General features: G+C 47.0%; 5 protein-coding genes and 1 non-coding gene across 6 annotated transcripts in view; 4 read left to right on the top strand and 2 right to left on the bottom strand.

The window, feature by feature from the left end:
- The first annotated feature begins 89 nt into the window (after positions 1–89).
- Positions 90–192, top strand: CNJ01620. The gene has a single exon. It is a non-coding gene; the product is annotated as a tRNA-Gly (tRNA).
- A 327-nt stretch (positions 193–519) lies between these two features.
- CNJ01610 (expressed protein) lies at positions 520–2,420 on the top strand. The gene is made up of 10 exons (XM_024657958.1): positions 520–1,047; positions 1,100–1,201; positions 1,257–1,275; positions 1,342–1,395; positions 1,449–1,578; positions 1,632–1,813; positions 1,868–1,888; positions 1,942–1,965; positions 2,015–2,061; positions 2,114–2,420. The coding sequence occupies exons 1-10, from the start codon at positions 899–901 to the stop codon at positions 2,343–2,345; spliced, it is 960 nt and encodes a 319-aa protein (XP_024513613.1). The 5' UTR covers positions 520–898; the 3' UTR covers positions 2,346–2,420.
- CNJ01600 (expressed protein) lies at positions 2,392–5,873 on the bottom strand. The gene is made up of 11 exons (XM_567338.2): positions 5,454–5,873; positions 5,265–5,392; positions 5,095–5,210; positions 4,985–5,037; positions 4,866–4,923; positions 4,751–4,810; positions 4,633–4,699; positions 3,214–4,582; positions 3,118–3,157; positions 2,958–3,063; positions 2,392–2,900 (listed from the first exon to the last, which is right to left on the bottom strand). Exons 1-11 carry the CDS (start codon positions 5,604–5,606, stop codon positions 2,534–2,536), a joined length of 2,517 nt encoding a protein of 838 aa, XP_567338.1. The 5' UTR covers positions 5,607–5,873; the 3' UTR covers positions 2,392–2,533.
- Positions 5,874–6,879: 1,006 nt separating this feature from the next.
- CNJ01590 (hypothetical protein) lies at positions 6,880–9,906 on the bottom strand. The gene is made up of 3 exons (XM_567337.2): positions 9,790–9,906; positions 7,459–9,739; positions 6,880–7,404 (listed from the first exon to the last, which is right to left on the bottom strand). Exons 1-3 carry the CDS (start codon positions 9,879–9,881, stop codon positions 6,931–6,933), a joined length of 2,847 nt encoding a protein of 948 aa, XP_567337.1. The 5' UTR covers positions 9,882–9,906; the 3' UTR covers positions 6,880–6,930.
- Positions 9,907–10,090: 184 nt separating this feature from the next.
- Positions 10,091–11,384, top strand: CNJ01580 (hypothetical protein). Its single transcript, XM_024657957.1, has 8 exons — positions 10,091–10,195; positions 10,257–10,330; positions 10,384–10,493; positions 10,549–10,635; positions 10,687–10,750; positions 10,802–10,890; positions 10,949–11,106; positions 11,160–11,384. The coding sequence occupies exons 1-8, from the start codon at positions 10,172–10,174 to the stop codon at positions 11,238–11,240; spliced, it is 687 nt and encodes a 228-aa protein (XP_024513612.1). The 5' UTR covers positions 10,091–10,171; the 3' UTR covers positions 11,241–11,384.
- A 402-nt stretch (positions 11,385–11,786) lies between these two features.
- The window catches only part of CNJ01570 (hypothetical protein), a 1,739-nt gene continuing 936 nt past the window's right edge, over positions 11,787–12,589 (top strand). The window contains exons 1-2 of the mRNA XM_567431.2: positions 11,787–12,332; positions 12,374–12,589. The exon at positions 12,374–12,589 is cut by the window's right edge and continues 153 nt beyond it. Coding sequence (XP_567431.1) covers positions 11,816–12,332; positions 12,374–12,589 — 733 coding nt within the window. The 5' untranslated portion in view covers positions 11,787–11,815. The remainder of the gene's footprint in view (positions 12,333–12,373) is intronic.

Below are 12,589 nucleotides of genomic sequence, written 5' to 3'. Positions count from 1 at the left end.
TGCACGAAGATAATAACCGGGTGGTGTCTTGCAGATCACCTATTTGTTTCGATAGATCTATTGGAAATGTAAAATTTTCTTAAAATGAGACGCTGTTGGTGTATTGGTAACATTAGAGCTTCCCATTAGCTTCAATGGCCGTCTTCAGGCGGATAATTGCTCTAGCACGGGGTTCGATTCCCCGACAGCGTATACATTTTGCACTTTTTTTGGTTTTTTCATTTGGTTTCCTCCATTTGGTACTACTTCTCGAATCCCAGCTTTTTCCTTCTTCACTTAGGAGTTTATTCATGCCGCCAATTATTTATCTCATCTGCATATTTTGTTGCAATATGAAGGCAAATATGCTTGAAGTACGATAAAGCCAAATATCATTCAACAGCGGTGAGGAAAAGTATGGAGTTTATTTTTGGGTCGCAATAATGACGCGTCGTGCCATTCGACCTCCACTTCTCGTGTCCCCAGAGAACTGTCAAAACTCGAGAAGAAAAGACAGAGAGTGAATATGTACATGTGCACAAAGAATTCGAGTGCTCGTACTTCTCTCCATTCATTCTGATCCCCCGCTTCGCTTTCAACAACTCAGCAACAGTTTGCGTCCACGCATCATCATTCTATTGCCCATCCGCGCTTGTACTCTCCTTTGTCTTGTAACCAACTTCAAGGGGGGGTATCTCTGGCAGACGACCAACAATCTCAATTCGTACTTCACTTACCGTATTACGATCTCTTAGAGTCTACCAAAAAAATATTGCGATAATAACCGAGTTCGCGCCACTATATATGGCATCGAAAGCAAACAACAGCCGCCAGCTTACGATTTGTAACTCCTAGAATTCAAAAGGCGTTACAATTGCTATTCATTATCTCTCAAAATTTTCGCTTGATAGCATTTGAGATGAGTCTAGGATCAGAATTTCAAGGTTTCAAACAGTGGAAATCGTTAGAAGAACGAGGCATCTCTTCCGAGGTATTGGAGACGCTCACAGATGAGTCCAGGGAATGCTTGGAAAGACTCGCGAATTACGATTCACACTCTGTCCATGAGTAAGTAAGCACTTCGGTCGTTATCATGCGTTCGAAAGCCTATCCCTATCAGCTTCGGCATAGTGAAGCAGGCAGCTGTTCTGGTTGTCTTGTTCCAAAGAGAGGCCGATGATAAACTGCATGTCTTGTTGACTACCAGGGCTAAGACACTTCGGTAAGTAATCTGTGAAATCCGTTTAAAACTACTCTATTGATACGACATCGAACAGGAGACATCCATCTCAGACTGTAAGAAATCATTCCTTGTTTAACAATCAGTAATATAGTGTAGCTAATCACAGCCACGCATTGTAGGCGCTTCCAGGTGGAAAGGTGGATCCAGAAGATAGAGATGCAACACATACAGCTGTACGTCTTTTAGCCAGTATTACTCTTCTCAATCTGACGCATGAACAAAATAGAGAAGAGAAGCTTTTGAAGAGGTCAATCTTCCCCTCGAACATCCTTCAATACATAACCTGACCGTACTCGAACCTGTAATGACCATCTTGCCTTTAAATGCTCATATGAAGAACCACATCATTGTCATTCGTAAGTACATCCTGGTACAACAACTCGGAGGCATGGTTTAATTCATGAGGCAGCTACCGTGTGCTTCCTCTCTGACACGTCATTGTTGGAACATCTTCGACCAAGTCCAGATGAGGTGGACGCTATCTTCACTCATCCGCTCAAAGGATGTTTGACTGGCACAGTAGAAGGAAAGGACCTTGAGGGGCTGGCAGAAAAAGGAAGTGAATGGTGGCCACATAAAGAGGAATTTCATGTAAGCAGTTTTTCCATGTCTGCCAACCAACAAACTGATAGAAGTCGATGTTAGTCAATCGAGGATAGAATAGGAGTAAGTTGAACATCTATTTTCGATAGGCATAGACGGCTGACAAATATGAGCAGACTACCGGGGGCTACCGAATGCATGTGAGTTTACTCCAAATCGCTCAAGAGGTTCACCTTATCGCATTTGTAGCGTTTTAGGACGAAAAGGACACCTATAAAGGGGCTAACATCAGATGTGTGAGCTCTTAGCCATAATCCGATAGCAACGCATCGTTGACACATGTTGCAGGTTGATTCATGCGGCATCTGTAGCTTATGGATCTCCTCCGGCCTTTGGACAGTTTGCTCCCAATCAACCTCCATTTTCGAGCGCCATCTCAAATGTCGTCTTGGAGTTGCCTTGCGTCATTGACCAGAGCACTGCGGCGTCAATCCCGGGTGAACCCCCTAGGGTCCTCGAGTGGGGAGGTACCGAGGCTGGTATACGGATCATCAGCCGAGAACAGTACGAGTTAGTTTAGAAAAATCCTCGCAACAATTTAGGATAAAATGTCTTTAATATAGCTCATCAATGCATGTATGAAGATGTCAGCGACACTAGACAACAAAATGCTATAAAATGCGAGTAAGATCTATAAAAACTACATATTATTAACTCCTTTTAATGATTATAACGACTACAGTATATATGAAAGCCCATGAATGTATTTTAGGTCTTTTTGCTTGGCACTTCACCATTACCTGATTTCTGCTTTTCATCTGATACTAATTCCTCTCCATTCCGTGGTCTTGTGCCCAGCCCACTATTTACGTTCGTCACATGTCCCCCATGCAACCCACTCCTTGTCTGTCCTGCTTGGTAGCTAACACGATCATTATCTCCTGGCAGATTCTCACAATTTATTGCAGAGCCGGTCCCGAGCCCGCTTCCAGAGCCATTTCCGCGAGAGTGTGTCATACGCGATGTTATACTGTTGACAACGCGTGCTGTGCTGTTGACCACTCTAGATCCGGTGCTGGAATGATGAGGGGAGAAGGTTCCGCGGCGTACTCGCTTGCGAACTACCCGCTTAGTACTGAGAATTTGTAGTAAGCTTCTATCACTTCATCTGAGATCGGAAATTGAAACTTACTGCCACTCAACGACACCATAGATGATTGCATCGAGAAGACCTTGAGCCAAGATGAACCATCGTGAAATGGCGCGCAGAGCATGTGGAGGATTGCCACAGAAATCATCTGCAGATTAAGCAATCAGCTAGTCAACGGCTAATCGAGCTTCCATGAACATACAGATGATGCGAACAAAAGACACAGAGAAAAGCAAAAGGTACTACCAGGCCGATTCAGTTTTTGACCACGTCAACCATCCTAAGCATACAAACTTACCCCCAAAGGGAACCAAAGCATCAACATGGCGGTTTTCCTGTTGAGATAGCTTGACATGCTTTCCGGCACCAGCTCATACTGTTCACCGGGAGGAAGGGCAAATCTATCATCGGCTTTTGGAGGTGTAGCAGCTAACATCTTCATAAGATCCAGCTCCTCATCTAGATCGTCTTCGTCTAACGCAGCTGGTGCGGAACTGGTTCCTACATCTGGTCCAGATAATGTGTGCTGCCGAGAGTGTAGAGACTTTGGATTAGAGAAGAGTGTTGTACGAGGTTGCGAAGGCGAGTGAGGTCGAGAAGAAGGGGCGGATTGTGAGAATATGGGTGAAGGAGGTCTCGTTGGTTGAGGTTGTGCAGTTGGGAGTTGTTCCACAGCCGGGATGGAAGCATCGTCATCGAATGCTATGGAGGACACCAATAATTTTTTTGACGCCCGTATACTTTCTATCGAATCTACTACTGTTGCAACAGAAGGGCGATGATTTTCGAGTGTCGATAATTTATCAGATGATGGCAAATTGCTCGGAGTGAAGCTTCCATGAGAAGGCATCTTGTGCGTGCACCAGGAAAGGTCAACCATCGTACCTGAATTACTAGCCTTTCGATGTCGGTTTCTGGAAACATCATCTGTTACGTCTTCAGGTAAAGGGGATATCGAAGACAAGTGATCGCGTGGAGCTGTCGGCACCTCCTCAGAACCTATTATCTCCATCCGAGGCGCAACTAAAGTTTGGGCCGATACCTTCAATTTTCCAGCGACCCCCCTGGGGCTAACTGTCCCGTCATCAACGCTAGCGCTAGAGGATATGCTTCCAAACCTAGGCGCTTCCTGAAGCTGAGGCGATATCATAGACGAGCCAGTCGAGGGCCGCTTTCTTCCTCCCAGACCTTTCCAGCCACTCCACAGAGACGAACTGCCTCCAACGGCCGTTGCTGGACCGCCAAATTTCTCACCATCAATCTGGAAGGCTGGAAGCTCTATCCGCTCCCAGGGCGGTAAGTCTGCCATGTTTTCAGGCAATGACGTTGGCGAAGTCGGAAGAGACCACGATTTTCTAGCAAAAGCAGAAATAGGTCTAGCGTCCTTGTCCTTTATTGATTCCACGGGTTGAGAACTTTCCGAGGTTTCTCCTGAAACTGTGGCTATGGCGGCATTTTGATTTCCCTGAGGAGGATTGCCGGTGCTGGCACAATTGCGCCTGAAAGGATTTGTGAAGGGCAACAGCCCAGAACGTTGTCGTGTATCAGAAATGATTTCGTCCGAATATCCGGTGGTGGAGCCGGATTTGACCCGAATTTTGTCAGGTCTGCGGAGAAAGACAATGAGACGAGAGTAGAGAACAGTTATGGTCAAGCAGACAATTGCTCTATCAACGCAGTCAGATTTGTTCGATCACGCCGATAAAGGAGAAAATACCTAGGGATGAACTGGATGAGTTCCGCGTAAAGCCCAGTGTTGTTTCCATAAAAACAAATCCCTCCAGCTTCGCGGAATGGCATTAGCTAAGCACACTACTTTTTTCCGTGTATCTCACCAGGGTAAAAGCCATATACTTCGTAACCAATCAAACCCATGATTATAGCTATGACCCAAACTAAATTGATATCGTTCAGATTTCAAATCATGCTAGTGATTATAAGGTCACCTACCGATTATATAAAAATAAAACCACTTTTTTTCTAGCCATAAGGTCATGGAGTGTAAAGGCTATTTGGGACTCTCAGTTCAATGTCATATGGGGTAAATCCTTGTTCATTCATGTACGCACATTGGTCAAGATCATGTAAGTAGCAAATGCAAGTAAAAGTGTCCATAGATGCTCTGTTCCTTTATGTCAACCGTAGACGCTGACATGGGTCTCCTTGAGACTGGACTTACCAGACCATAAAATGGCAGTGAGCATAAAACCCAGGCCCGAGCAAGAGGTTGTTCCATGAGACATCAAATGGCCATCACCAGTGAGGGTGAGACCGGAGGAGATGAGGCCGATGATCCTATAGGATCAAGGTCAGAGAGTGTTCTGCAGTAACGCCAGCGTGATGACCTACCCAAGAAGAAGATCGCTGACGATTAATGCTTGGACGATGCGTGTACGTGTTGTACCTGGTCGTGAAAAAACAAACTCATTGATCGCCATGGACGAAAGTATCATCCCAGCACCAAGTACAGTCAAACACTTTGCTCAAGAAGGTCAGTTTGCCGCATGAAGCATTCCTCATGGGGAACAATGAACCTACTAGTATAACGACATTCACAATAACCATCCACCGATCAGATTCTAATGGGGTTGTTTGTGGTGCTAACGCAATCGTATCTCGCCCCATTGCCTGATGCAGCATTGGCTCTTCGATCTCTTCCCATCCCTCTATCCGAGTCAACAGACTCGGCATGCTTTAGTCAAATCCTCTTCGATGTCTGGAAATATCGACCTGATTCTAGCAAAGTTTGTCGAGGATGTGCGTGTGTTGTTGGCGTATGGCGATAAGGGGCATCGGAATTGCTGAAGGTGGTCGTGTGGCTGGTGTGCCTTTTCGTTCTTGTGCTGAAGATGTACAGCAGTCCTAACGCCTGGCTCGTTGCTGGCCGATAATATGGAGAGAAGGTTTTATGGGAATGAAAATGTGGCTGGACGTGTGTTCTCGGGATGTCGTAATGACCACATCGGCCTGACAACAAAAAAACTGCGAGGTCCTCCATCTCTGTCCGCTTCTTTCCTTGCGCGTCATCCTCAATCACATTCGGCTTTTACAGGCCTCGCTTTTCTAACATGGCTGTATGCATATGCACTGTATTGTTTCTGTGCTGTTGTGTTCTGGGATCATGCAGCGTCGATATTTATTGGAAGATTTACTTATCTACGGGCGAGAAAGCAAGAATAGTCGCTTCGTGCGTACTCTTAAAGGTAAAAGCGCCTTTTTAACCTAACCTCTGACCGAAGTGCCGAAGCAGATCCCCTCGGCCCTCATTTCTTTTTTTTCACGCTGGCTGAAGTGCTGAGCTCCGTAGTATCCGGTGCCGAGGGCGTCTGCGGCTGCATACTAACTGCATATTCGATCTAAGACAAATTAAATGAGACTTATCTTATTCATCAATTCATATGTCAAAAACCAAAATCGAGCAGATGATCGACGCTCTTCAACATCTATTAATTAATCAAATCGATTGAAAGCTGAGACATTGCGATCGTTAAACGGAAAACTGCAAGAAAGGAGCCTTTCTTCTTTCTTCTCCTTTCTTCTTCTGTTGGCGAAACAGACAGATGTCCTTCGGCGGGTTTGTATTATCAAGGAGTAATGCCAACCAGAATGGATTTAAAACCACTCAATTCTCAACAACAAGAAGGAAGCTTACTTCATCAGGAAGCCAATTTTTTAGCCCCCGTCACCATCTGCTGGCTGGGAAATTTTAGTCTCGAATACACCGAAGGATGTCATAGTAATTATGTCAAGACGCTGACTTGATACTAGGTACAATACCGACCAGCAGACTAATAGTATCGTATTTTAAGTGGTGGTGTCGTCGACAGCCATCCGTGGTTTTTGTGCCTTGTGACCGCCGGCATAATTAATTAAATGGCTTATCATCATCCACATATCGCACGTGCGAAACTTCGGCTTCACATATAAAATGCAGTATAATAGTGCTCAGTCCAGACCAAACAGCTCCAGTAAAATATGCATAAAAGGACCAAACAGAAACAGTACCCAAACATATTTACTTCCTCCTTGCGACCAGCCTCTCCAACTCTCCCGTATTGACAATATGGAATTCTCCTCCAGTTGCTGCTGCCTTTTGTCCCTTGTTCTGGCCTTTCCCGGAGAACTCTCCCAGCTTACCACCACTCTTGATCGTCCTTCCTTGCTTCCTGACCGCCTCGTACATTCTTCTCTCTGTCTCGTTTCTAGCAGTCAACTCCTTGCCTCCTCGCTCTTCCATCTCATCCTCATCCTCATCTCTCTTCCTCTTTCCTGGATGGGTGGCGCTAGATGCAGCCTTGGACTTGGGTCTTTTGGATTTACCAGCTGAAAGAGCACTGGCTAACTGAGCAGGCGCTTCTCGCAACGCAAAGGATTTGGCCAAATGACCCAAATGAAGCAACTTTGTGTGGAAGAATTGCTTCTCCTCGAGAGGGTGGGTAGAGTAAGCTCGGACGAAGGAAGCGAAAGCTTTTCGCGCGAGCGCAGCATTCTATAATCAACTTGTCAGAATGATATAGCAGCAAAAGACAAAGCCAAAACTAACTTGCTCAGATGCCAAAACCCAATTTTCAAAGCTCAACTGCACATCCGTCGCTCTCGCTTCGTATTCGTATGACTTGCCCCCGAATCCTTTTCTCAAGACATCCTCCACACCAACTTGACCAAGGTTTACACCACTCTTGCCTTCGGCGGCGCCCATCTTACCCTCGATCCACTTCACCCAGCCTTCCTCACTGGGCGAGACAAATGCCCATGCCTCACCACCCTTACCCGCTCGGGCGGTACGACCAACTCTGTGCACGTACTCGTTCGCACCACCTTCTGTGGGAAGATCGTATTGTACGACCGCCCTGACAAGAGGAAGATCGAGACCGCGCGAAGCTACCGAAGTGGCGAAGAGTACAGAGGGCTGGGAAGAAGAGGTGGCAAAAGCCTTGAGGGAGGCGAGACGGGTACGAAGAGGGAGGGAACCGTGCAATCGATGAAGGGTAGTGTTTGGGAAAAGAGGAGAGGCGAGAGACACAATGTCGTCGGTAGATTTGGATTTGGCCTTTCGTTTGCTCTTCTTGGCTTTCGATTCGCCGTCAGATTCGCGTTCCTCGACACTTTCTCCTTCTTCCTCCTCATCTTCTTCCTTTTCTCCATCTGCCTGTTGTCCTTGCTGACCCATCTGCACTCCACCGAGTAGCTTCCAGTGGAAGTCTACTGCATCCGTAGAGCTCAAAAACACAATAACCTTCGTACCATTACTTACACTTATGCCCTTGGCCACAGACGAAATAAGTGATCGGAGGAGAGCAACAAGTGCGACAAGTCGAAGCTTGGTAGGCAGAACCACATATTTTTGCGAAAGTTGGGAAGGTGGAGTAAACTTCTCTTCAGATTCCTGAGGAATTACTATGGCCTGAGCTTCGTTGAGAGCTTTAATGACAGCGTCATCTTTGCCTTCGGCCTTCTTCTTGGCCTCTGCCTCGTCCTTCTCCGAACGGAACAGAACGGGGTCTCTCAGAGCAGCTCCCGCAAGTCTCTCGACCTTGGCATCGACAGTAGCGGAACACAGGACATTGAGTCGTCCTCGGTCCCAAAAGGGCCAACGCATGGTACCACCTCCCTCTTTATCCATCTCTTTCTCAATGTTAATTTCATTTCTCCTTCTACCCTCCAGCGCCTTGATGATACCCTGAATAGTCTCTTCAAAACCAAGGTCCATAAGTCTATCCGCTTCATCAAGAACGAGAAACATCGTCTTGGCGCACTGGAAAGACATAGTGTTCTGCAAGTGGTCCAACAGTCGACCGGGAGTAGACACCAGGATCGGAACACCTTTCCTCAACTTTGCTTTTTCATGTGTCCTCGTTGATCCACCGGTTAATAAACCAGATACTAACCATCGAGTGAATGGTCTATCGTCCTCATCCTCGTCGTCACTACCTTCCTTGGATGCAGCAAAGGACATATGCAAAAGCTGTTCGAGCACCTTGGAAATTTGCTGGGCGAGTTCTCGAGTGGGTGCTAGGATGATGGCCAAAGTACCGATGGAGCGGTCTATGTACGATAACCTTGACAGAGGTAGAAGAGTCTGGACGATAGGAAGGAGATAGGAAAGAGTTTTACCGGAACCAGTCTGCGCCTGTATGAGGACATCGCGAAGGGGTTCCTCTTTCGGGCCTTCATCCCCAGCCTTCTTGTCAGGGTTCAAAGGGGACGAGAGCATGTAAGGCAAACAGTTTCGTTGGATACCTGTCGGCTTCTCTACTCCCATTTTCCCTTTCAAATGGTTGATAAGGAGCTTGTTGAGGCCCAGACCCTGGAATGTTGTCGTGTCCACAGGTGCATTAGACGGGGCGCCGGTAGATATCTCTGGAGCAACAGACGACTTTACTCCTGGGAGGGGAGCAGATGTAAACAGAGAAGAGATAAACTGGGGAGTCTTGAGCTTTTCCGCGGGGTGCGGCCGAGATGGCCCAGCTTGAGGGGGTAAAGGAGGACGCTCGAAAGCGTTGGTAGGGAGAGAAGTTCGATGTTTGATGGTGGCAGGAGCTGGTATGGAAGCAGATTTAGGAACATTTGAGCTCGCAGCTTGAGGAGAAGGGGCAGGACGAGATGGGCCAGCAGTTGCATTTGTGAACCGAGGTGGTGCGACTACCTGGGACTTCGGTTGCGGATGTCGAGATACGGATGCAGATGTAGGGGCAGGCTTTATTACGGCCGGTTTGGGAACAAGTTCGGACGCGGAAACAGTAGGCATAGAGGGATTCTGTACTGTTAAATGGTTCGCTTTCATGCTTTTGAAGGCATCCCTTGCTTCTCTCTTCGCCCTCACTCTGCAGAGGCCATCAGTTTCCAGTTCTGGTGGGAGAGAGAGTCACTTCACCTGTCAGTCCATCTTCCACCTTTCTTCGGGGCTACTTGCCTCACGAGACCTGATGCTGGTACAGCAAAGTTGAGCTCGATATCGTCAGCCATTGTTTTCTTTTAAGCAAGACTGTCAAGAAGCATTACTAGGAATAACAATCCGCCTTCGTTATTTTCCTCCTCAAAATCCTTCGCTATCTCAGGCACCACTCCTCCATTAAAAATCGTGACGTGTCATCGGTAAAGTGGAGGCCTCTGCTGCTGTCAAAACATCGTCTTTGTACCCAGCGAGGCCGCTTTCTCTTCGTTGCAAAAGTTGCTTTTCGCGATCTGTCCCACCCATTATCCACCAGCAGAGCTGCTTAGAACCTATTCAAAAGGGAAACTAGCAAAAGGGAATCATGTTCGTCCTCATCGGTGTGCGAGTGAGTCGTATCTGGCTTAGACAGGTGGAGGAGAACCGCTTACCCTCCTATGGCGCTGTAGGATACCGTCCCCGTAGCCCCGAAAACTTTCGATATTCCGCCTGTCACTACCATAACAGATGCATTGAATACCAAGTATCAATCCTATTTGCATTGATGGGGTTCAACTGATGCGAATTGTTTTTTAGATACGCAAATAAGCTTGTTCCAGAAAAGGGTTTGGCCCTCTCAGTGTTCGATATCCTCACAGCTGAAGATGGCAAAGTGACCTGGGGAAATGGCTTAATGTATTATAAGGGTAGGTAGTGATTTGATCACAGTGGAAGTTCTCTCGGCAACTTACACAATTTCAGTATCTTTCAGATTAATGCTCTTCGCACCTTTTGTTGGAGAAGTCATCGTGGGCCGGGTTCTCTCAACTACCAAGACTTATATTCGAGGTAAGCATGTCGTATAATTGCTGTTCTTCTAGTAACCTGGATTTTCTACAGTATCTCTGGGATTCTTCCAAGATATCTACATTGTCCCTTCGCTTTTACCTCCGAACTCCGCCTAGTATGTTCGATGGGTCAGCCTAATGTTCAGTTGCTCACGGATTATATCCAGCGATCCTCAACAAAAAGCATTTTTCTGGGTGGCTATTGATGATGAGTCGACCTTAACCCAAGAACAACTGTTAAATACCGTCATTTCTGGTGCGTGTTTCCCCTTCCTTTCCCAAATCTTAGGCTTGACGCTAATCTTTCTGTGTAGAGAGATTATATATAGATCTAGGAGAGGCGATCCGTTTTCGTGTAGACTCCATCGAATGGCAAGATGTGCGCCCTACACCCCAGGCCATGTTGGCGGAGATGAACGGCGAAGCGGTGGAGGGGAAGGACCCCATTGAGAAGGCAGGCTTTAAGATCTTGGTATGCTCAGGCCTTAATTCCAACAAGCTCATTGACTGACAATTGTCATGTAGGCGACAATAGCTGAATCAGGTCTTGGTGTGACAGCTTGGTGGCCTGGGCGAGAGGAAAATGAGGAGATGTATGAGGAGTAAGGACATTAGATCTTGCCGGACCAGAGGATATTGTGCAAGCAGAGGGTTACAGGTTCTTGATCTCGAATAGAGACTTACTCGCGAAAATAAGAGGCCTCAGAGAGCACACGCAGTCAGAGTATCACAATACACCTTACGACGCATCATGATGTACTACATTACATATTGACATTCAGCACTCCTCCTGCTACTCTTCATCCTTCATCAATCAGTGGTCCTACTTTTCTCTGCGATAGTGTTCTAGTCGATGCTGCAGCACAAAATCTATATTCCCCTGTGATACGATCTCGCAGCCCTTGCGACATGTGGTGTATAGCAGGAGATGCATAGAGCCGAAGAGCACCGAAAAAAAGAGACACTGTCTAACTCCGCAGGAACTCTCGTATCTCACGGTGGGCATCTCGTGGAGTAAAAAGTGACAACTTTGCCGAGAGTATGAGCTCATCAAAAGTCGAAAGTCCATTCTTCTCCGACATTTTTTTTGGCCACTGCCTGTCATAGACCATGTTATTAAAAGTTTATAAGCAGGCAGACGTCTAAGCTGTACACTTTCATGTCCATCACAGAGAAGAAGAATGAGTGTGCTTACAGACCACTACAATGACTACCCATCAGACTCTTCAACTTCCTCGTCTGGGGACATGACCTTGTCCTCCTCCTCGTCTTCACTATCTTCGCCCTCCACATCGGTCAATTTTGTTCCGCTATCGCAAGCGCCAGACACTATCCGAATGTCTCAAGCCGACGGTCACTGGGACTGCGAGACGAGGGGTCGTACACCATACGCATCCGACTCTACAACGGCGCCCCCATCGCCTTTGAGTACACCACGCAGAATAGCTAGACGAAAGAAGCTAGTGTACGATGCTTTGGAATGTGCTTGTCTGCTTGCTTCCATAGCGAATGGGGAAATTATAGTGAGGCTTGAAATTGAGAGGAAGGACAATGCCCAGAAAACTGGAGAGCGACTTAAAAAAGATAAAGGAGAAGAGGACGGGAGCATCCAGCGCCCCTGGGAGAGGCTAGTCAAGTCATTGAGAGAGCTGCAGAAAGAGGATCCTGTGGAAACAAAGATCATCGAGCGATGCTCCGGTAAGTTCAAATATTCCACTAGCAAGTACTGACTGGAACAGCTGTTCTGAACGAAACTGTCGAGACACAAGTACGGCCATTAACGGACCAGAAGTTGTTCATGCAGCCCTTGACTGGGTTTGAGAGTCGAGCAGCGCGTTCGTTGAAAAGCAAGGAGCCTGTCAATTCACTTTCAATGTCTTTACAGAATCCATCTGCGTTAGCCAATGTCCCACTCTTCTTGCTTTTGCGCTTCGCACGCTTTGCTCTGTCTCCAG

The sequence above is a fragment of the Cryptococcus neoformans genome (genome assembly GCF_000091045.1).
Source record: "Cryptococcus neoformans var. neoformans JEC21 chromosome 10 sequence".
In the NCBI taxonomy this organism is placed as follows: Eukaryota; Fungi; Basidiomycota; class Tremellomycetes; order Tremellales; family Cryptococcaceae; genus Cryptococcus; species Cryptococcus deneoformans.
Note: the sequence above shows the minus strand (reverse complement) of the source record. Positions and strands in the feature narration are given on the sequence as shown.

Bases quoted from the DNA above. Each gene is read 5' to 3' on its own strand.
- CNJ01590 (XM_567337.2), bottom strand. From the start codon at position 9,881: ATGGCTGACGATATCGAGCTCAACTTTGCTGTACCAGCATCAGGTCTC. The intron at 9,740-9,789 runs GTGAAGTGACTC...TGGCCTCTGCAG, and splicing joins GGTGGAAGATGGACTGACAG to AGTGAGGGCGAAGAGAGAAG. The intron at 7,405-7,458 runs GTTAGTTTTGGC...AGTTGATTATAG, and splicing joins GGGTTTTGGCATCTGAGCAA to AATGCTGCGCTCGCGCGAAA.
- CNJ01580 (XM_024657957.1), top strand. From the start codon at position 10,172: ATGTTCGTCCTCATCGGTGTGCGA. The intron at 10,331-10,383 runs GTATCAATCCTA...ATTGTTTTTTAG, and splicing joins ACAGATGCATTGAATACCAA to ATACGCAAATAAGCTTGTTC. The intron at 10,636-10,686 runs GTAAGCATGTCG...GATTTTCTACAG, and splicing joins TACCAAGACTTATATTCGAG to TATCTCTGGGATTCTTCCAA.
- CNJ01610 (XM_024657958.1), top strand. From the start codon at position 899: ATGAGTCTAGGATCAGAATTTCAAGGTTTCAAACAGTGGAAATCGTTA. The intron at 1,579-1,631 runs GTAAGTACATCC...TTCATGAGGCAG, and splicing joins GAACCACATCATTGTCATTC to CTACCGTGTGCTTCCTCTCT. The intron at 1,814-1,867 runs GTAAGCAGTTTT...AGTCGATGTTAG, and splicing joins CACATAAAGAGGAATTTCAT to TCAATCGAGGATAGAATAGG.
- CNJ01600 (XM_567338.2), bottom strand. From the start codon at position 5,606: ATGCCGAGTCTGTTGACTCGGATAGAGGGATGGGAAGAGATCGAAGAG. The intron at 5,393-5,453 runs GTAGGTTCATTG...TCTTGAGCAAAG, and splicing joins TTGTGAATGTCGTTATACTA to TGTTTGACTGTACTTGGTGC. The intron at 4,583-4,632 runs GTATTTTCTCCT...CTGCGTTGATAG, and splicing joins CTCATCCAGTTCATCCCTAG to AGCAATTGTCTGCTTGACCA.